General features: G+C 38.3%; 1 protein-coding gene across 4 annotated transcripts in view; it reads right to left on the reverse strand.

Annotated features, from left to right (window-relative positions):
- LOC117294581 (dynactin subunit 1-like) overlaps positions 1-24,090 on the reverse strand; it is a 76,225-nt gene that overhangs the window by 43,924 nt on the left and 8,211 nt on the right. For 2 of the 4 annotated variants that reach the window (XM_033777050.1, XM_033777051.1), the window contains exons 6-24: positions 20,549-20,614; positions 15,809-15,928; positions 14,815-14,937; positions 12,959-13,030; positions 11,427-11,534; positions 10,880-10,976; positions 9,659-9,737; positions 8,485-8,608; positions 6,722-6,757; positions 6,461-6,565; positions 5,498-5,689; positions 4,666-4,785; positions 4,248-4,347; positions 3,521-3,606; positions 3,085-3,212; positions 2,459-2,573; positions 1,581-1,766; positions 340-423; positions 32-109 (exon numbers count right to left, since the gene is read on the reverse strand). In XM_033777050.1, the coding sequence (XP_033632941.1) occupies positions 32-109; positions 340-423; positions 1,581-1,766; positions 2,459-2,573; positions 3,085-3,212; positions 3,521-3,606; positions 4,248-4,347; positions 4,666-4,785; positions 5,498-5,689; positions 6,461-6,565; positions 6,722-6,757; positions 8,485-8,608; positions 9,659-9,737; positions 10,880-10,976; positions 11,427-11,534; positions 12,959-13,030; positions 14,815-14,937; positions 15,809-15,928; positions 20,549-20,614 (2,019 nt within the window). The remainder of the gene's footprint in view (positions 1-31; positions 110-339; positions 424-1,580; positions 1,767-2,458; positions 2,574-3,084; positions 3,213-3,520; positions 3,607-4,247; positions 4,348-4,665; positions 4,786-5,497; positions 5,690-6,460; positions 6,566-6,721; positions 6,758-8,484; positions 8,609-9,658; positions 9,738-10,879; positions 10,977-11,426; positions 11,535-12,958; positions 13,031-14,814; positions 14,938-15,808; positions 15,929-20,548; positions 20,615-24,090) is intronic. The other 2 variants (XM_033777053.1, XM_033777052.1) reach the window with 1 other exon arrangement.

A 24,090-nucleotide genomic window follows, 5' to 3' on the forward strand; every position in this document is an offset into this window, starting at 1 on the left:
ATCAGTGACTATGATTTCATCTTATACTTACATCTGCAGTATACACAAGAGCTTGAGGTCCAGGGGTAGGACCATCACTTCCTTCAGCTTGGGGTAAACGACGTCGAATCTATCAACAACAACAACATGCACAAACAATCAACATACTGGATGACACATGCCAAAATTAATCCACCAATGGACATTCATATTAAGCCCAGTTCATACTTTGACGTCACAAATATGCAACAATAATTCTCATTAGTTGAAATGTGCTGAACACTCGCAGCGAAAAACAGGGCTGTGACGACAACAAATGTTTCAGCTTAGCGGTTTTAATACAAAGTTGTGAATGCTTACCATGCGAGCGAATGTCTTCAGGTCTGTGTTGGTACCCTCCAGATCCTTCAGGAGAATAGAGAAATCACTGGTTTCCTGCATCGCCTGTAAGTAGTAATGGTTTTACGAGCTTGATTAATTTCTATGCTTTTTAGTCAGGTTTGTGGTAGCACAGCCTTGCTACCATTAGATATTATAATTAATAATAATAATAATTGTGGCTTCTTATAAAGCGCACATGTCCGTCACCCAGTGGCGCTCCTGGCGCTGTAACATACAGTATTTCCTGCAAGATTGTGGGACTACGTTTGAATTATGAGACCTAATTCTGATAGAACCATGTAATGCTTTACAAGGTGCTGTGGCGCAACTTGCTGCCGATCGGACCAGGAACACAGGGGCGAACCCCTTCTCTTTTCGATAAGTGCACTGGGTTCTCTTACATGCGTTATATAACACATGGGACCAACGGCTTAACGTCCCATCCGAAGGACGAAGCAATGGTTAAGTGTCTTGCTTAAGGACACAAGTGTCACGGCTGGGGATTCGAACCCACACTCTGCTGATCAGAAACACCAGAGTTTGAACTCGATGCTCTTAACCCCTCGGCCACGACACTTCCATTCTGTGCTTCGTCACTGTCCTCACTTTTACAGACATTACAATTAAGGAAATTACTGATCCTCAGAACAGCTTCCCGACCCTTATTCACAAGTGTCACAATTATTACTACTATTGAAGTAATATTATTGGTTAGAAAAAAAACGTGTCTAAGATCACAGATGGCCGATCGCAAACTTCTACAGGTTTGTCAGTTTATGTTTATGGTGGATACCATAGATACACAGCCAGCAACTGTTTTGTTAGCAAAAACCAATTCTGTAATGTTCCTTTAAAGGATTTGGGTACCTTTTCAAAATGTCCATAGATTTACATTAAACTTACAGGGTTTGAAGATAATGATAGTGGAAAGCTTCCCTTATATTACTTACTGAGGTGCTGTATTTTTTGAGAAATGAGTAAAACAATGTCATGAAAATATGTTTGTAAATGCTTAAAATAATTTTCGTCTCATGAGACGAAAATTATTTTCATGACATTGTTTTACTCATTTCCCCAAAACTACAGCACCTCAGCACGTAATATTTTCAGGGAAGCTTTCTACTGTCATTATCTTCAAACTGTGTAAGTTAAGTGTAAATCTATGGACATTGTGTTTTTTGTCCTACATAAGTTACATACCCCCTTTAAGACAACCTTACCTGCATGAGAACTCGTAGTTTCTTGATCTCCAATGCCACCATATCAGTCCCAGAGGTAACCAGCCTGACGGTATCAGCCATAAAGGAAGTTTGATCTAGAGTTTCTTGAGACAGATGAACGCTATAGAGATGAGTGAAGAATCCGATGGCTTTCATCAAGAAGTCCAGGGATGTTGTCTCATCGAGCTAAGGACACCAGATATATCAATCAATTATATTAATTAATGAATAATTCAGTTGATTGGGAAATTATTTCCAATATAAACCATTACATAGTCACAACATCAAGTTAAGATCAACAAATATATGAATAAATTATAACAATTCTATCAGTTTAACCCTTACACCGATGTGTGTTAGCACTTTACAATCGAAAACACGACGGTGTTAGGGTAAAGCCAAAACCAACATATCAATAAATTGTAACTATTCATGCAATCTTTCTAATGATTTGGAAAATGGAAAATGCGAAAACGGCATTTTCGCTGGTGACCGTATTTTGGTAAGCATAATTTTAATAAGGATTTGAAACTTTGATTAGTGGAAATATAATCAGGTAAGGTTTGTGGTATCACCCTGTGTAAATCTCTTATTGAGTAGTGCATAAACAACTGGTTCTTTTCAGAACCAACAGTACTCAAAACAGATTTCCACATGGTGCTAACGCAAACTGTTTTGTTTTGCTAAGCAGAAATAAGCGGGATACCAGTCAAATATTTTACACATTAATTGGTATTTTGGCTGCTAGCCTTATTCTGGTAAGTATAATTGTTGTGCTTAGCAACTTTTTGTGCTTAAGCAAATCTATGAAATCCAACCCTGGTCCCTTGAAATTGCAACTGGCATGACTGGTCTGGTGCCATGACCCATTCACTTACCTGATCTTTACGCAGCAGATCAATCAGATGATCCAATGCAGTCTCATGTGGAGACATTTCAGGATACAGGGTACCAATCTTACAGAACAGAGCCACATTACATGAAGTCAGTGATCTACAGACAAAAGGTTAACACCAAATTGAAATGACAGTTTGGAAGATAATCAAACAAATCTTGCTAAGCACTTTTTGTTAAGTGCTTTTTCAAACACAATGTCAACCTCTACCCTAGCAGGGACACATTTACATCCCTGGTGAAGAGAAGCAACTATAGTACAGCATCTTGACCAGGATCCGAACCCACACTCCGATGACTTAACCACCAGAACTTGAATTTGATGCTCTAAACCACTCTGCCATGACACCCTACATGTGTAGTTCTTTATTGGAAATGAAGAAGAGGGGGGACACAAATTGGAACTCTACTGAGCTGAACTAATGTTTTTTTCATGGTTTTTCGTATCTAAATGACTTGCTTGGACACGGCTACATGTATGATTTCACTCTTTCCTCTATGAATGGTTAGACAGCTGTTCTCTCAACCACAAGGTTGCGGGTTTATATCCTACCAAGCTAGCTGCTGATTTCACCATGACTAGAATAAGTATTGACTTTAAGGGTCTTACATCTGGTACTTGTTGAGGATAGTCTGAAGCTGAGCGATGGTGAAGATGACAAAGTTAGTGAAGGAGAGTTGTTCTCCCTTGTTGTTACGGAGTACGTCCTCACGAGACATTGACTCAGGAATATCGGCCTGTAGGAAACAAAGATCTGATTGGTTAGACACATCGATGAATTAACCAATCACAATTGTGACTGTGCGCTTACCAGTTCAACAATGATCTGTGCCCAATTCCATGAAGCCTGTCAGCACAAAAACTAGCTTAGCACAAACAAGTTTGCTTTAGCAAAAATAGGTTACCAGCCAAAACACCATACAATTACCATTGCTGGGACTGGTACCCTGTTCATTTCTTGAAATTTGCTAAGCAGAATTTATGTGTTGAATTCATGTAAGAAAAACTTTTAACAATTATTTACAATTTTAAATTTGCTAAGTACCTTTTCTTTAAGTTGGCTGACAAGAAGATCAGCCTTGGATAACATCCTCCCAATGAAGAGTAGTACCTGCACACAATCATGATCACCTGAAAACAATAAAACCAGAAATAACTAACTCCCATGTTACTCTTTCAGAAATTTTGTTTCATGAGAGATCAACTAACATCACAAGGTCAGACGGCCACTTCATGGTGAGGGCTATGTTACTGTATTATTGTCCGGTAAAGTTTCTGATCTAGAAGCCCTGTGGTCTTGTTGAAATTTACACAAGGGAAAATAAAAGAACTCCTCAATCAATAGACATTAAATTAAATTAAATTAAATTCAATGAACATTTATTTTCATTTCGACAATAACAATTTAAGCCTACACTAGAAAACAAATATCGATGAATATAATAATGAATGACGGATGCAATGAAGATAATAACTACAAAATTGAACGTAATAGTCAACATGCAGGGAAACAGTTTAAGCATAATGCTTTTGTATATTTTCCTGAGACAGACAAGGACTTGGACGACAAGGAAAAAAAAACAAAAGCAACCAAAAACAGAACAAAGAAACAAACAATGACACAGACCAGACTAATCAATAAAAATAATTATCGACACCACAGTCTTTGTACAATTAGTGTATATACTACATGTATAGTTACAAATACATATTCAAGAGGTGCTGTTTCAATTTCTTTGAGAATGAAGAAATTGAAACATATCTAAACTTACCTCCACGACGCAAGAATTGATCCGGCATAAAAGCACATAGATGATCAACATGCTGATTTGCTTGATCAATACGCAGCTTGAATAAATCAGTCTCTATGGCCTGAAATTAAAATTACATCTTTTGTTAATTGTGTATTAATTATATCAACATGTATTTTGAGTGTGTGACTCTTGCCCCCCTAAACAGTAAATGTTTTCTTTGCTAGGAATTTCATCACATACTTATTGCCCTCAAAGTCAGGTATTATAAAACCCATATCTTATCCAATTCATTGGTATTTGGCGTCTTACATATTGCCCTCAACTTCAGTCATTCGAACAATCTTTTTGGACTAACAGCCTGTCCATTAGTATCCCCTCGTAGTCAGTCATTATCAAACTATCTTTGCCCCCACAGTCAGTCCGCTAGTATCTGTACCTTAGCTTGTGCCTTTGTCTCCAGGAATTTAGCCTTGAAATCATAAGTCGGGATGTCAGCCAGTGTGTCTGGGGATTCAGAAGAATCTGTTTGCTGGCTAACGAGGTCGCGATTCTTCTCCTGAATTCAAAAATCAAACCAAATAAATTTATCAATTATTCAACTTATGTCTGGAGAATCAACTAAATCACAATCAGTTTTGTCTAAAAACTGTCTATTCAAAAACACAGAGGATTAAGATGAAAGTCAAATTTAAGAGATGTTAAATTTGCATTGGGGATAAAGAATATTAATTTTGGTTTAACCCATACACTGATGTGTATTAGCGCTGTATACTCAGTGCTTTCCCAAGTCCTGTGAAAAAATATCACAGGCATGTTACTCGGGTGGAATTCAAACCCACGACCCTTGCAATTCTAGAGCAGTGTCTTACCAACTAGACTACCAAGGTTGCCCGGTAGCTAGAGGCAGTTCGAGGCAGTTCGAAAGTAAAATTGTTTAAAAGAAATGGCTCACAGATCCCTGTAATTGATGGCGTGTTATGTGGCCGAGCGGATAACAGCTCCGGATTCAAGTGTTGGTGTTTCTGATCAGCAAAGTGTGTGTCCAAGTAAGTTTTTTATTATTATTATTGTTATTATTATTGTTATTAATCTTGCCACATCCTTCATGACTGCCCTGACTCCAGACCACCGAAAGGCGAGCAGGGACTCGGAGACCTTGATGAGGATACCACTAAGTGTCTAGAAGTCACTCTAAACTACCAACTTAATTATCTTCAATGTTCACCTAGGTCCAGAGATCAAACGAAAGAAGAGACTATTATTCATACCTGTAGAGAAGCCGTCAGCTGACGGAACTTAGCGATAGTTTCCTGGTAATCATTGGCTGTGTCCTGCATCCCTCCAATACGACGCTGGTACTCCACCACCTTACTACGCTGCATATCAATCTCCTCTCTCAGCTCCATCTCAGTCTCTCGAGCATTCTCCTGAAGCTCCTCATTCATGTCAGACAAAGCTTCCTATTCATCAAATGATTAAGACATGGGAGTTAAAGGGTTTGTGTACTTGTACTAGGACACAAAACACAGATAGATGGATTGCAATACGCGTCATCGGCCGCCATATTTGATGAATTGTGCATGTGTGAAGAGCTAGGGTTTGCTGAGAGTCACGCCCAGCGCGTACTCTTTTTCAGTGTCATTACATCAAAGATGGCGGTCAATGCGGTACTGCAACCCATCTATTGACATTAAACTTACATGGTTTGAAAATAATGATGGTAGAAAGCTTCCTTTAAAATATTACTTGCTGAAGTGCTGTAGTTTTTGAGAAATGAGTAAAACTCTGTCACAAAAACAATTTTAGTCTCAGGAGACGAAAATTATCTTAGCATGCACAATGTGTTGACGCAACTCTCCTGAAAACATTGCTCTGTGATTTTTCATTATTTTTCTCAAAAACTTGACGAGTCATGAAGCTGAAACTTCTACAGGTAAATTATCTTACATACATCTTCATTCACAGAGAGTAGGGATTCATGTCATGGCCAAAAACATTTGTCACATTTACAAAAGGTATCAAAACCCTTTCCAGGGAAGGTATACATTTGGTAATCGCTCTTAAAATTAATGGCAATAGAAACTATTGGTTAGAAGCATACAGCAGCTTTTAATAGTATAAAGCATTTTGAGAAGCATTTCACTTTGAAGTAGTTTGGTAATATGAAAAAATATATCAATGTTATGGCCCAAAATATGAATCTGAGAAGCATTACTGCAGTAATAACTTACCAGATCTGTGACTGTAGTCTGCAAATCTTCAACTCTTTCTTCTAGCTCCAAGTTCTTATCAGTCAACGTTTCTACCATTCCTTCAGCACCCAGAGCAGCATCCACCTGTGTGTTATAAATTAATCCATTAGGAATACTTGTTTTGTTTGGAATTTCCTGTTAATTTGCTCCAAATCAGAAAGACAAATTTGTTTGATTGTAAATCCTCAAAAAAAAATTATTTGAACTTTTTAGAATAGTTGGAATTATCTTGCTACTTACCTGTTCCTTAAGCTCAATGATTTGGTTCTCGGCTTCCTGCAAGAATTAAAAATGAAAACCACTTTTAATATCAGAGAATGAAGTTTCAGTTTGAAATGTGGGAGGAAAAAACCCCAGGGAATTATTCAAGGGAAAACTACGTAGTCAGGTATGGACTGAAAACCCAATCCACACGTTTGAAAACAGTTTGAATATTCTATGACAGCATACCGTTAAGGTTTGGGTAAGTTTGTGTGTCTACACCTAAACCAAACGGTACACTCCTTTCCTGTCCGCCATACCTCGAAAAGGCTTATGGAGTCACGCAGGGACCGAAAACCCAGTCCACACGTTTGAAAACAGTTTGAATATTCTATGACAGCCAGAGTTGTAGCCATGGTGGGCGGCGGTGGGCGGGCCCGCCCAGCACTGACAATTTCCGCCCGGCACTTCAGCTGAAAAATAGACTGCCGCCCACCAATTTCTCCCAAAATTAATAAAAAATTAAAAGTTCTACTGATATTGATCACATTGCAAGACTAGAATGTCATGTTTTTTCGTGTTTTGTCATTTTAAATGCAGTTTGTAATTTTTTTGAGCCAGAATTACGAGCAATAAAAACCTCAAACGTGTTTTCCCACGTAACTTGCCTCTTGCCATCTTGTGAAGTTTTCTTCGTGAAATGTGCCCTGACGTTTTTATTGAACGAACTATAGTACAGTGTAGAAGGCGTACCGTCTATACAGGCTGACAGCAGTGCTGGTACCGTGCACATGTACACGATGTATGTATGTACATGTGGTGTACACCAGTGCGCGCTGTGGTAGACCCTAGAGTGCACTACAAGTCTAGTCGTGAGGTTTTCACAGAGATTTCACGCATTCCATGTACACACAAACAGTATCGCCACACAACAGTACAAGGGCTGTGTAAAGTCTAGTGTACGAGTTCGCGTATCCCGGATGTAGGCATGTAAACACGTTCGCTTCGTGGTCCACACGTGTGACAGTGCGCTGGGTTTTTAACTTGAATGAGATCTGTGTAAATTTTAAGATGGCCTCGCAACATACGGTAAGCTGGACGACTTTTTTGGAAAACGCAAAAAGATTGGAAGATGATATAAAAGTATCTCGTGCAGCTTCAGTTAGTGCTGAGAATGAAACTGTACCTGAGACTATCGAGACAGTTACTCCACCTTCAAAGTTCAAGTTCAACTTTATCGCGGCGGGATTACAACAAGCAAACAGCAGAAACTATTTCAAAAACAGTCTGTTCACAACAAATGCATCACAATTATTTTGTATTAACACATTTTTGTAATAACAATTGTCATTATACTTAAAAATTGTGATTCTTGTATCTTACATAATGTGCATTAAGCTTGGGCGATATCGATTTATTTTATTCACGATATATCGCCGACAATATATCGCGATATTCGATATAATCGCGATTAATTAAATTTGACATCATCAGTCTTCAAACTCCAAGTGAAAGTTGTAGAAGAGACAGTCATAGCATAAGAGAGGTGTTCTAATGACCTATTCTTCTGGTTTTACTCCAAATCCATCCGATATCGAAATCGTTTCCAAAATAATACCGCGATATTCGATAATATCGTGATATCGCCCAAGCTTAATGTGCATTTGTTAATAATTAGCCCTGAAAACAATCCTTACAACAAAGTACGTGCGCAATGCTCGCAGTTTCTGACCAAGTTTAAATTTAGCTGCGCCCACCACTAAAAATGTCCTAGCTACAACACTGATGACAGCATACCATACCTTGAGAGCTTTATTAGCGCTGTCTTTCTGGCCTTTAGTTTCTTTCAGTTCAGCAACAATCTTATCTTTATCCTTCAAGGCTTTCTGATGCTCGTGTTTCTCAGCGTTAGACAAATCTCGCAGCCTAATCATTTTAAATAAATAAAGTTAAATATGAAGTTTTATGAACATTTAAAGCTTGACGTGGTAACCATTGTACATGCCATAGAACTTCATTCATAAATACCTTAGACAGTTTCGCTATTCCTATTGGTGGAGAGCGCGTCACGTGGGGGTGTTTAAGCTGTTGATAATGACCAGTGTTTATAACCGGTTGTCCGCGCTAGTCTTGATGCAAGACAGTGCTTGTTACGGCCGTTGCAGGCGCTATCGGTGATTTGGCCGCGCTGTGTGTGAAAGGAAAACCAGCGAATATGCACTAAGAGTATACGCGCATGTGCACGAACGGAACCGGAAAACACACGCCTAAGGACATCGTACATGTACATTCAACACGTATATTAAACATACCACGGAGGTGGAAACATACAGAGCTCAAGCACTTGGAAACGGATAAGTTTTACAGAGTTTCTTACTTTATTACGCCTTTTAACCAAAAAGGTATTTATGAATGGGAATCAAAGTGTGTTGAATCGGTTTTCAACTAGTGGTTTAAACCCGCCGAGGCCTGGTTCTTGATAACTTACCTCGACTTCGTCTCCATAAAATATCAAGAACCAGGCCTCGTTGGGATTAAACCACTTGTTGAAAACCTCTTCACCACACATTGATTCCCTTATTTTCGAAGGGGCAAGTTTTAATTGAATCTGTTCTCTAATCAGTAGCCAATAAAGTTCTGAAATGTAACATAGTTTTTGAGAAAGGTAACTTTTCACTCAAATAATAAAATACCATGGCCTTGTGCAAGTGAGAATACTGTTCTTTGATATTTACAAAAGGTGTCCCATGACTTTAGGGGAAGAGCATCAAGGGTGTTTTTTCTTTCATTATTCTCATGCAACTTCGATGACCAATTGAGTCAAATTTTTCACAGAATTCCTTATTTTATGCATATGTTGTGATACATCAAGTGAGAATGCTGGTCTTTGACAAGAAACGAAGGTGTCCAGTGCCTTTAATTTAATATGTAATGGAAGTATAATTTGTTAACAGTCTGCATAGAGTTGTTACTCACTTGACCAAAGCTTCTTTCAATCTGGCATTCTGTTGTTCCATCTGCTTGATCTGATAATTGGTTGAAGCTCCATCAGTACCTATCAAAACAACAATCAACAAAAACAACAACAACAGTCAATATGAATGACTGAGATTTCACACACTCATTTTAACGAAGGAACTTCAGCAAGAAGCCTCCATTTCCCGCCCTCGTGCATCACCAAGCTAATCCGCATCACCAGTACTTATAAGCAGCACGCAGCATCAGAGTCCAGCTTTCTCCAGAAGACGATCAGAGTATACTAATCCAAACGTTGAGTTGAAACCAACGGTTCTTTTCAGAACCAGCCAACTCATTTAGAGATAGTCATTACATGGTCAATGGTGTTACCGCAAACCTTGCCATATCGAATTTCCACCATGCAAAGTTTCAAATCCTACCTAACTTCAACAAGAGTTTTGTTTATATTTGTTTATTCAGCATCTTTGGTTCTGGTCACCTTAACATATTACCACAGAGCTGCTTATAACACCTGCAACAACAACCCTGCTGAGAAGTCATCTTTGTTCAATTGACCACACTCTACGAAGACCTGAGGTGCCTCTCGGTACCTTCCTCAGTCCACAAAACCAGCCATCTGAACCCTTTGGACAGCTCCGGGGTGGAAGCCTCTGCTGCATATAACAGCTTATAGACGACCTCAATGCCATCGGCCTACAACACGATCAAGCTGTTCAAGCTGCCCAGGATCGGCCAGGATAGCACAATGGGAGACTTTCTGGGACGATAGAGGGCAGCAGACTTACCGGGTAAATCCATTGTTCTCAGAATTATGCGCATGTTCAGAACTACGTAAACAATGGAAATTTACCCGGTATGTCTGCTGCCACCTAGCGTTGGAAAGTCTCCTATTGAATTTCTAACATTTCTAAAATTTCTAAACGTACCTGGGGTCACAAGGTCTCGAGCAGAGTTCAGCCTGAGTAGCGTCAACTATATATAAGCACCAAAAACTAGCTAACCACAACAAAAATATGCTTACCAGGAAAAGGTAACCAGCTTAATTACCATTTATACATGTAGCAACTATGACTGGTATCCTGCTTATTTTTGCTTAGCAGAAATATTAATGAAATTGGGCTCTGATAAGAATCTGAAATTTCTCATCCCTACATATCAGTAGCCAATCAGCGATCAATGTACGACATCATAGTCTATATTTAGATTCAGTTCACTGACCTCCTTGTTCAATTTCTCCCCTCAGCAGCTCAAGGTCAAGGGTCAATTCTTCAACTCTCTCCTTCAGAGTGTCAACTTCCACTTGTAGTGAGTCACACTAAGAATCAAAACAAACATGCAATAAATAGTGTTGAATAATAACATGAATATTTTCTAATGCGCTGGAGGTATACATCACAAAAGATGCTCATGGCTCAGTAAGCCGTGAAAAAAAAACAGAAAAAAAAGTATAACTATACATGTACCTGAGAGAAAATAGAACGATACTTTATGGGCTATATAAGCTTGAGTGAACAACAATGTTTTGAGAGGTTTTAGAAAACTACACAAAGAAGATATGTAGGACAGTTCTTTTTAGAACTGAAAAGTCTCTCTAAAATCTACTCCACCGCAGTAGATAAAATAGTAAGAGAAGTTCTCAAAAGAACATACTCTACCCGGCGAGTAGATATACACGTGGTGTTTTACAGCAAACGGAATATTAATTTGAAAGCTCTTATTCTAAGAAATATTGTAGTCTAGAGACTTCTAACAAAATAATTCTCACCTTTTCCTCTGCCATTTCTTTGTCCAGTGTTGCCATTTCAATGGTTTCTGCAACTTCAGACATTTCTTCCTGATAACGTTCTCTCGCCTCTGTTGATTCACGAGCCTCCTATCAAGTAAAATATCAACAAAACATAACAAATAAAATCAGGTTTATGAAATGATTTGGTGTTGAATATAGAAAAATTGACTAGAGCAAGATTTAAACAAATGTGATGCAATCATCAAGCTAAATGAGTAGTTTGTCGGTAAATGCATTACTAAATAACAGGCCAAAATAGGTCGACATGTGTGTACATTTCTATACATCTCTTGGTGTTTCGACTTCCATTACTTTTGAACCAAAGGTGGTATCAACACGGGGTTTTTATATCCTTCAAGCTGAGATTGTACTTCTTTCAAATGGATTAAAAAACAAAAATTGACAAGGGTCGACAGAAGACTTATTTAGCTTGATCGCATCACAAATGGACATCTGGATTACGTGCCAGCGCTCTACAACTGCAGACCTGATACTTTACGGAGGCAACAAAGGCGATTGCCTTCATGCCCCCCTGTTCATTGCATTGGTGCCCTTGAAATGCTCCAGTAGAATTTTACCTCATAGGGTGCCTTTTCATTTTTTCAATCCCTACCTACCCCAGCCCTGTTCATTTTCCCCGTCATTTTATTTTTGTCGTTCCCCCGCCCGTCCCCCATTACACAGACGTACCACTTTGTGCCCCTTCCTCCTGTCCCCATCCTAAATCTAACCCGTACTTCCTTCCCTACATCCCGCCCGTGAATTGTTCTTTGCACTTTTTCCGGCCCGACTTTCCCCGTTCTGCGCGGGTCCCGCCAGTCAGGTGGTTCTCCGTTTCGTGTATTTTTCTCTGTCCAGTTTATTTTTCCCTGTCCAATGTCATCGTTAGTCCCTTTTTCTTTTTCCCCTTTCCGTATTATTTTCCCAGCCCTTTTACTATGTTCCCTTCATTTTTTGCGGTTCCCCCGCCCCTTCCAACAGACGTACCACAATGTGTGCCCCTTCCTTCTCCCTGTCCCACAACGTGCTCTAATAACCTCCACCAGCCTACGTCCTGTCGTCGCGCGAAGTTACTGGACGGTCGCGCTGTGACTGTGACGTCACAAACAACACATATTATTTCCAACCCACGGGTACCCTGAAATTGACCCCAGGACGCATCATTTTAGCAGGGTGCGGGCACCACTTAACGTGAAAACAACATGGCGGCGCCCATGCGATTTAAGCGCTTTTATAATATAGAAGCATACAGACATGCAATTGAGTGATCTACAATCCCAGCCAAAAAGCTTGGGCCATGTGAAAGTAAGCATACTCTCTCCTGTTCCCTCGCTCCGTGTTGTTAACCAAAGTTGGAGCTGAGACCGTGCAATGAGTGCCAACATTGAACGGGGGGCGGTCCCCTGACGGGGCAAGGATTGTCTAAAATCGTTGAGCATTGAAATATATAAAATAACAACACAACCAGCCGGCGCATGAACAAATTTAAAGTAAACTGCAAATTGACAAACCTTCTTGGCCTCTTGCAGCTGTCTCTCCAAATCATTTTTTGCTTCAATCATCCTGGCTTTGAATTCAGACAACTACCAAAAAAAAAAAAAAAAAAAACAATCAAACAAGTTTCTAAACAATTTTATTGAAACAATTCAACAGTAAACAAATTATCAGTTTTTTAAACATCTGATTTCCACAAGCTTCTTGTGAGTAAGTTGTATTTGCAAACAACTATTGGCTACTTTGGCAAACTGTTTTTTACAAATGTTATAAAAGGGAATGGTATTTGGTCCTTGGAACAAAGTAAAAAAAATTTCATTTAGAACAAGGGCTAACCTACATGAGCACATGGTGTCAGTCTCAAAGTCTTTTCAGGATACTTAATAACAATTAAAGGAACATTACAGAATTGGTTTTTCTAACAAAGCAGTTGCTGCAGTGTAAGCGTTATCTACCATATACATAAACTGACAAACCTGCAGAAGCTCGAGATCGATCCGCCATCGGGGTCACAAGAAAATAGTGAAAACAACGATTACACATTTTGCATGACATTGATGCAAAAAACAAAATGAATAAAACGCTCACTGAGCGATAAACTCCAACTGCAAATTTAAATTATTTATTCCTCATCAAATATGACATTTTAGACAGAAATATTTTAAGGGATGTTTTCTACTATCATCATCATTAGACAATGTAAGCTTGATGTAAATCTGTGATCTCACGATTTTGTTTTCTTACCAATTCTGTAACGTTCCTTTAATAAAACAAATTTCAAGGGCAAACAAATTGGAGTCAGACTTTTAAAGGCATTTGTTATTACTCAAAACAATAATTAGCATAAAAACATACTTGGTAACGAGCAATGGAAAGCTGCTACAAAACATTGTGAGAAACAACTCCCTCTGGACATATTTTTGAGAAAGAGGTAACTTTAAAAGACATCAAGACTGAAGCTTCTCTTAGGCATCTGAAAGCACACGACTTGTGCAACCAGGGTATTTTTCCTTTTGATATTTTCTTGCAACTTCGATGATCAATTGAGTCTACATTTTCATAGATTTGTTATTTTATGCATATGTAGGGATACAACAAGTGAGAATACTGGTCTTTGACAATTACCGAAGGTGTCCAGTGTCTTTAATTACATAGGACAATCCTCAGTGATTGGATGGCTCGGGTTTTCCGTTGTGTCTTTGCGTAGGATATAAGAGTATCATGCCGGTATAAACTCATTTTTACAAATGCAGAATTAGAAAATAGAATTAGCTGTTGCAAATGCAAAATTAAGTTAAAGGGATACTGCAGTGAATTAAAATAAAAAAGTAAATTTTGCTGTCATTTATTTCTGATATATGTATTGAACATCAATAGAATGTGTTTTGTTTATTCCCGACATATCTGACTTGCGCAATTAGCGAATAAGTCATGCCCCCCCCTTTTGTGGATTGTTACCGCCCCCCCTACCATTGACGTCCCTCGGGAATTCAAACATATCGTCGGCAAAAAGAGTCTGGTCCCTAACTACACACGCCTAGGTACCAGACCACACAGTGCACCTGTCTCTATATGCACACAGCCAGGGGGCCCGACGGCTCGGGTTACCGACATGACGTCCCTTTATGCAAATGAAGGCTCCCTTTTAGGGGCGGGGTGGGTTCCCCTAATCTCTTGAAAACCATTTTTAAAATACTTGCGCATTTAATAAAAAATAGAAAAAAATATTTCATGTTTAAAAAGTCATGTTTAATCGTTTAAATGAATAAAAAAAACACTGCAGCCACCCTTTAATGGCCTGACTTTTTGACCCTAGTAGAGTTTTTCTCGAAGGCTAAATTAGTCTATTTAGAAAAGAAGCATTGTAAGTTACCTGAGCTAGTTGAATCTTAACCTTCTCTGCATCTTTAAGACGCATCTTATCTTCAGCTCGTTTAATTCTCAGCGTCTCAAGCTTCTCTTTAAGATCCTGTACCTCTGCCTTGTAAGACGACACCTGAAAACAGGAAATATTTATTCAAACAACTTTCTGAATCTGGATAATAAAGTCAACAAAGCATTCTTATGGACACATCACACCAGCTTTTTGTAAAAAAGACAATGAAGAAATTTCAGTTTTAGACATGGAAGGAAAACCCCTATCGAACGTATCGAATATAACCCATTTGTTGCCATGAAAGTCGCTATCGCGTAGGTCAGACTGTATGCGTGTCTAAAGGCGCACATCAAAGAAGCATGCAGCGTTCCTGGTTTGATTTCTATGGCACATGCACAAACACACATACACGCTCACAGACGCCATGTTGTAGGGCAGGTATTTGAACGGTGACGTCATTATTCAATAGGGCTGGAAAACCCAACCAAATGTAAGAGGAAGCTAGAGAGATAATTGTTTATTTCTTCGTACTGTTACCGAGCAATCGGACAATGAATCTTGGTGGTGTTCACAATTAACTAGAGATAACTGTTTCAGTTCTTAGTATCGGTACGGATATGTGGGATGTCGTGGCCGAGCGGATAAGAGCACCGAACTCAAGCTCTGGTGATTCTGTTCAGCAGGGTGTGGGTTCGAATCCCAGTAGTGACACTTGTGTCCCTGAGCAAGACACTTAACTGTAATTGCTTCTCTCCACCAAGGGGTAAATGGGTACCTGTGAGGGCAGAGATGGTTCTTGTGATTGATTTAGCCGAGTGACACATGTACTTGTTGCACAGGCTATATACTCCCCAGGGAGCTGAGATGGTTTAAGGAACAAATTAAGGCCCAGTGACCAGGGGTTATAATGTTGGAAGAGCTTTGAGACGCCCTTCGGGTGTGAAAAGCGCTATATAAAAACTGGTTATTATTGTTATTATATTACACGTACCTGCTCAGAGCTTTGTAACTCACTCAATTTGTCATCAATACTGACCGGCTTAGCAGATGGGTGAGGCAAACGTGAGGGAGGAGCAGCAGCTGGTTCAACAGCTGGACTCTCCACACGAGGCTAAGAATGTAATAGAGAGTCAAAGAGAAATATACTGGATTAGGGTGAGTACAAATTGAAAAACCACTCCCTCTGTATCAATGTTAAACTGTGATAAAAAGGGTTGACATATTTTTTAGTATTTTTTTTGTATGGACAGTTGCCAATCACTAGGCCATAAAAACCGGGAACTCACGGTGATGGCTAAAAAGGTAGGAAAGAGTAAAACAGAAGTAGAAAGATGAAATAGTTTTACATAATTCATGTTTTAATATTTAAAGGCAGTGGACACTAATGGTAATTGTCAAAGACTAGCCTTCACAGTTGGTGTATCTCAACATATGCATAAAATAACAAACCTGTGAAAATTTGAGCTCAATCGGTCATCGAAGTTGCGAGATAATAATGAAAGAAAAATAACCATTGTCACACGAAGTTGTGTGCGTTTTTCGAGACCTCAAGTTCTAAACCTGAGGTCTCGAATTCAAATTCGTGGAAAATTACTTCTTTCTCGAAAACTATGGCACTTCAGAGGGAGCCGTTTCTCACAATGTTTTAAACCATCAACTTCTCCCCATATACTCATCACCAAGAAAGGTTTTATGCTAATAATTATTTTGAGTAATTACCAATAGTGTCCACTGCTTTTATAGGGATATGTTGCCTTGGATCGGGCGAGTTATTTTGTGCAGTCAAAAATCCACAAAAATTGGCGTGCTGTGTTAGTTCACGAAGGAAAACTATGCGATGTCATAACAAACGGTTTAAAACGCTTTTCATGGACCAACTCGGCCAATCCAAGGCAATGTGTCCCTTTAATATACTGCATTAAGTGAACAAAAAAAACCCCAGAAATAGCAATATGACCCTCGTTCTGCATGCAACAATGCTCCTTCCAAATGCATCAAACAAACTTATTACGCATAAAGAAAAATGATTTTATTTAAAGGCAGTGGATACTATTGGTAATGACTCAAAATATTTATTAGCATAAAACCTTTCTTGGTAACGAGTAATGGCAATGAATGGAGAGAGGTTGATGGTATAAACCATTGTGAGAAACGGCTCCCTCTGAAGTGCCATAGTTTTCGAGAAAGAAGTAATTTTCCACGAATTTGATTTCGAGACCTCAGGTTTAGAACTTGAGGTCTCGAAATCAACCATCTAAACGCACACAAATTCGCGTGACAAGGGTGATTTTTTCTTTCATTATTATCTCGCAAGTTCGATGAGCGATTGAGCTCAAATTTTCACAGGTTTGCATATGTTGAGATACACCAACTGTGAAGGCTAGTCTTTGACAATTACCAATAGTGTCCACTGCCTTTAACCTTGTTAATGTTATTTAAGCAATCGCACAACATCTGTAAACAGTATTGTCCAAAGTCCCACACTTCGTGTATCACAACTTATATATAAAATAACAAACCTGTGAAAATTTAGGCTCAATCAGTCATTGGAGTCGGGAGAAAATAACGGGAAAAACCGCCCTTGTTTCCGCACGTTTCGCCGTGTCATGACATGTGTTTAAAATAAATCCATTACTCTCGATATCGAAAATTGATAATTGTTTTAATGTTTTCTCAAAAAGTAAAGCATTTCATGGAATAATATTTCAAGGGAAGTCTTCACCATTACCTTCTGTAAACCCTGTCAGTTATTTGTAAATCTGTGAACTTTTAATCTTTGTTCTGTTCAGAAAGTGTCCAATGGCTTTAAAGGGTTTTTAATACCACTTGTTGATCAAGTTTTTGGCCATGACATGAATCCCTACTCACTGTGAATGAAGATGTATGTAATGTAACATTTTAAGCGTAATTAGTCTTTAAGTTAAAAAAAAGTGAAAATCACACGTTAATGTTTTTTAGGAGAGTCGCGTAAATACGCTGTACATGCTAAAATAATTTCTGTGATTTTTGTTTACTCATTTCTCAAAAACAACAGCACCTCAGCAAGTAATATTTTATGTTGACATTGACCAACAACCTAATAACTATTTATGTAAACACTACAAAACATTAGTATTTTTCAATAGTAAACAATCAGTATAACCATAAAGCAAATTAATCTAACACAACGAACCAAAATCAAATCAATAACAATCTATAAAAAAAACTTTTGGAACTGTCTTTAAGTTTGCTGTTAAAATATTAACAAATTAAGATTTGCATTATTATATTTACTAAAAAATAAAAAAATAACTATTTAGTTAGCATGGTGCAAAAAGAAACTATTTTCATAACATTTTATTTTGGGGTTTTATTTACTAATACATTTAGGTTGAATGACCTTCCAATATAAAACAAACGTCTATTTTATTATAAATATTTTTTTCTTGTTGCTTCAGCTCAAGTCAATTTCAACTCTAGCATATTCTCCTAAGACCAACTGTGACTTCTTACAAGAAAAATATTCTTTTTTTTTTTTCCATTTACAAAGTGCACAAAGTTTTAAATCTTACTCTTTACGTTGGTCGGTCAATTAACAGCATGTTTAATTAAGGTTAGTACAAAGAATGTGAAACAAAGCTGAACAAATTATAAAAAGAAAAAAAAAAAGACTGGACTGGAATGTTGTCTCTGATCCACTGAAACAGAGATGTTGTGGCATGTATTATTAAGCAGAGGTACATGGAATTAACCTTTGCCTAGTCTTGGTGCAAGAAGTTCTTGTTGAGTGGGGCCTACGTATATTTACATGTGCACATACTCAACACTACACACGTCGCCACTTTTTCCACAGATAAAGAGAGCGATTCTGGATGCCACAAACTCGCTCTTTTTTATGTGTGATGTATTGTTGATCTGTTCACCATTTTTTAATAGTAATGTGTGTGGCGTGGAGTGGAGTGGGGGATCACAATAGTTGACTGATAATGAACAACAACAACGTCTTGCACCAAGACTAACCTTTGCCATACTGCATAATGGACCAAGTTCAAAAGGTCAAAGTTCAAAGGTCAAGGTAAAAGGGTCTCTAATTTATGAGATTAACATAAAGTAGGATGAGCCCCTCTTTTTTTTATACAAATCTACAGTGCAATAAGAACTAGCCTGATCCTTAAAGACGAATCCAGACGAGAGAAGGGTTTCATAAAAGTCTCCGGTTTCCCAATTGAAGTAATTATGCAAGGGTTATTATTATTCAAATAAATATCAACAAAAACAACCAAATTCCATTGTCAGTTAGAACAGAAGTTTGTGATAAATTTGACCACATTTTCCAAAAGAAGAACGTTCGAATCTTTATTGACATCTTTATTTTGTTGTAATTAATCAGTTGTCATTGGTTCTCACTTCTCAAGATCCAATAAAAATCCAAAATTGAGAACCGCTCTCCATTTTGTTTGGAATTAAGACACGACCCCCAGTTATGTTTTAAAGGTACGGGGGACCCCCAGGTTTTTTTTTAAGATAAAACATTTTGCACAATTGACTCTAAAGAAAATGTGGACAATTCTATGCAGATTAATGAGACACTTTGGAATGTTAGGTGGCGCCAGACACACCAGGGTCAAATGTCATGTAGCTGCTTACCAAAGAAATACGTGCTTACTTGGTACCATGTAAAGTTTACACTTCTATATGGGTTTGAAATTTACACTGGAGTGGAGGTCAAGGCCAGTAATTTAAGCGTCAGTCAGGCCAGTAAAGTCTGGACCAAAAGTCCAGCAGTTTAGTGATTTTCAACTGAACAATTTTACGTCAAGATAAAATAATATAAACTGAAACAAATGGTGTTTAATAATAATTTGATGAATTCCGGTTCAATTCTGTCGATTAAATTGATATGATGTTAAATTTGCATCGGGGATATAGAATATTAATTTTGTGTACTCGGCACTTTCCCGAGTTCTGTGGAAAAAAATCTGTCGAACATTGAAGTACACTAGTGCCTTAACCTTAAGACAATTCTTTGCTTGATGTTTTTTTGTTTTTTTCTAAATAAAACCAGTTTATATGTTAAACTATTTATTTTTTTGAGATAGTTTTTTTTCTCATTTTGTTTCTTGTCTTAAAAAATTCAGTCCAGTAAAAATTTCAGAGCTACAAGCTCAGCGGTCGTGTGAACTTTGTCTTTAATTTCAAACTCTGTAGACCGAAAGTGCAAATTTCCCACTGTAAGCATCGCCATGACATTGGACTCGGGTAATTTGTTACCGTCAACTTTATTCTAGGCATCATTCTGCAAACTAAACGGATTGACTCATTAAGTCTGCTGCCATCAAGAGCAAGTTCGAGTGCGCACATTTTAGTTGACTACTGACCAGCAATATACATGCGCAGTGACTACTCACTCAAACGACTCAGTTGGAAGCCTTTAGTCAGCCATTGGTACCACGGTAACCAAAACTTCTGTGCTTTTGCGTCACAGGTTCCCTTTTGCGCTTTACACTTGTTAGCATGGAAAAGGCTTCTGAGACCAGTGAAGAAACCATGGTCATGCGGTTGGTTCCAAATGGCTGACCACAGTAGTCAACCAATGGTCGACCAGCCTAGGTTTGAGTTAAGCTTTTTTGGGGTCAAACTTTAGTTAACCATGATGCACACTTGAACTTGCTCCTAGTGTCCCTCAATGTCTATTTTCTTCTTAGTGTCAGCGTCTTATTAGTTCCTGCATGCTAGTCATGCTTCAACTCACTCTAGGCAAGCCATCAGAGGGTCTTCGTGCAGGGTTGAATTTGAGTAAACGACGTACAGGCAAACTCTGTAAGAGAAGTTAAGTATGGGGGGAAAACACACACACACAAACGGATGAAAACACACAATCTGGTTTATAACATGCAAGGTTTGTGGGTAGAGAATGTGGGTACCTTGATGAGGACAATAAACAAAAACAAAAACAAACAACAAATAAACAAACCAAGATTCATACTTCCTGCGAATTTTGAGCGCATGTTTCTTAGGAGTTGAGTACAAGTCAACTAACTGGAATTATTCGTTGCGAATTTGTGGCGTCAAAATTCGTATCACATTCGCAGGAATTATTTCCCATAGCTTGATACTGGCTCTGTGCTTAACATGTTTGTGTGTTAAGATTACATGTATATCCCACAGCTTCATACCTATTTCAGCTTCTTAAGTAATTTGTGCTTAACATGTTTGTGTGCTAAGCTTCTCATTTATAAAAATTGAAATGATGACATGGATTCTAAGCATTGAAGTTATTATTAGATATGATGTACATGTGTACATGTACATACAATGTAGGTGTACAAGCTCAGAGCCATGAAGTACTGAGCCTTGAAAAACAGTATCTTTACAGAAATGTGCATGATATGTGATCAGAGTTCAAATAAAATAGTAAAAAAACAAATAATATAGTAATAAACAAATACTAAGAAAAAGCAGTGATAAAACAGTAAATATAATTCTTTTAAAGCATTTATTTATACACTGTGTGTGTAGCATGTGAGTGTGTAGAAGTGTGTAGAAGTGTGTTAAAGTACATTTATCTTGAAGTACACGCTAATCCTCCAATCAGATTTGCAGAATGGAGTGGTGATAAAAACATACTGCACGGCTAATATCACTACTTGCATCTTGTGCGTTCTATGTCACGTGCCAAGTTTGCTTAAAGATAATTACGTTATCACACGCGCGCTCGTGGAAATACAGAAAATATAGCGCATCTGCGTCCCATATCCAACGAGGCAAGGTGCTATATTTTTCCGTATTCCACTCGCGCTTGTGTGATAACTTATAGTATACGATTCAAACCAGCGCCCTATAACAAAAGGGACAATAGGGTCCCCGGTTTGGAAAAGGTCCACGAGTGGAAAACGTGTACAAAACCAATGGGAGTATTAACAAAAGATGAACAATAGGAGGTCCCCAATAGACCGATCCAGTAAGCTCCGCCCACAGCGCACGTGTGAGCAAGAACACGTGGGGCTCTCCAATGCTTTTCTGCACAATTCTGCCGCGCGCCAAGATACGCGCACGTATGTCAGACCTTATTTGTCGGACCTTCATTGCGTTTTGATTGGTCAATACGCAAATGGATCGGTCTATTGGAGGTGTTAACACACTTGCGTGTGTGTGTAGCATGGATTGAAAAGCAGGATTTTATATTGAAAAAAAAAAAAAAAAAATCTTCATTTATTATGTGATATGAAGTGACTTTTAGAAGTAGGTCACTGACAAAAATTGACAAATATACTATTTACCCAAACCTTTTGTAAATAATTGTGAAAGTGGTAGTAACACAAACAAACAATTCACTTTAAAATTAAATTTTAGATGTCATGCAACAAGCCACTAGTTTGTTTATTTATTGATATACTACAAACCAGTTTGTGCGAATTCCTAAGTTATTCATTCTTAAGACACCAGTGTAAGGTCTACTTCTGCAACCAGTCACCAGCATCTAGATTCCACTACTCTACCAACCATGACCCCCATACTACATAACCCATGACCCCCCATACCCATGGTCCCATAATAAACCTGGGCGACTCATGAAATTCACTACTCGACTAGTCATGCCTCATATAGTTGCAACTTTGACGCTAGTCGGGACTAATTTTTAATTCCAACACAACACAACACAACGCATTGCAGCATTTTGTTTGCCAAAGGCACAACATGGTAAAATTCAAGCTGAAAGGATTAAAGGATTGTAATTGAAGGATTGTGTCACTGAGGTCTGATTGTGTGTTCGTAAGTAAAGCATGTTGTGGTGAAAAGTCGTGAGCGACACAAGTGGTTCACCAAGCAGGAAGACGCAACTATTTTTGTAGTAGTCATGGTGGCGCGATTAGTTGAGTAGTTAAAAAACGGTAGACGACACAACTCCACTAAGCAATCAATAGTCGCGACTTTGACACTAGTCACCCAGGCTTATCACAAACTTCAACCAGCTTTTACATCTATGTACTGTTCACTCTAAATGCAATCAATAATAACCAACTCCTCACTCAAGTTATTCCTGTGTGGAGCTGTTTAAATAAATTTAAAAATGCTTGGTGGGAAAAGGATTCATAAAAAACATCGCCAAATTAAAATTTGTTGCATTTTTAAGAGTTACAGGACAGACATTTGTCAAAACAAAAAAAATGAAAAAGAATGCCGCTCTTTTTATTAAAAAAAGAAAAGAAATTTGCACAGACGTACTTTAAGATGCACAAAGATGTATTTTGAGGTGCTTATTTCAGACCATATTAAACATGTTTGCTTTGCACATGGAATGTATCAAAAAAATAAGAGTGAGTTCATAAATTGAACCCTTTTTTCTGCATTTTTCTCAAATTTCAATCATAGATTGGAATAAAACAACGCAACCTGGAACAGCTAACATGCATCATAACAAACCCTGGTAATGATGGCTTAAACTGTTAATAAAGCAACTAAATACTTTTCCTTTGACTTAAAAAAGCAGTGATTAAATATAATAATGGGTGATTACCAAAGTTTATCACTAACACAAAGTGTGCTTTAATAACCAAGTCCACCACAGTGCCACGCTCAGAGATGAAATTGGATGAAATTGATAATTCATGAAAATGGCTCTCAGACCTTGGGGTCCTCATATTTTAGACCTGGAACTAACAGGCATGTATGCTTCCATTTTGAAAGGGCAAGGGCACCAAGGCGTTTTCTCCTTGGCAAAGGGCAAGCTAAGAGGAAAGTGCAAATTTTTACCGGAGTACATGTATTTCAAGGGCACCAAGGCTGGTGCCAGGGGGCAGGGTGCCAGGGGGCATCACCTTTGTTGCCTCTGTTAAGTGTCAGGCCTGCTCCCACATGTTAAAATTAAGGGCGTTGGCCTACTCCATGCAAAACCAGAAATTATATCACAAGTTTGGACACTACTTTTTTCTCTTTTATGACGAATGATTTATGGAACTCTTTAAAAACAATTGACGGTTCAAGGAGATTTGAATCTGCAACCAATACGGATTATTGGCTATTGCTCCACCAACTGAGCTATCTAGCCCTTGCATTCTCCTTATTTTGTCAAATATCTTTGTCCGAGTGTGCCAGTCAGAAGCCATTCAACCTGTAACTGCTCCATAGCCAGGGATCACACCCAAAGTTAATGATACAAGGGATCGCCTTAACGGGATGTGACTTTTTATTTCTTGGCATTTTTTTCAGGCTATGCCGTTTGAGGACTTGGTTATTGAAGCCTTTGGACTTCCTTCAAAGACACAGGCAAGTAAATAGTGCTTTTTATTTTAG

The sequence above is a fragment of the Asterias rubens genome, chromosome 9, assembly GCF_902459465.1.
Source record: "Asterias rubens chromosome 9, eAstRub1.3, whole genome shotgun sequence".
In the NCBI taxonomy this organism is placed as follows: Eukaryota; Metazoa; Echinodermata; class Asteroidea; order Forcipulatida; family Asteriidae; genus Asterias; species Asterias rubens.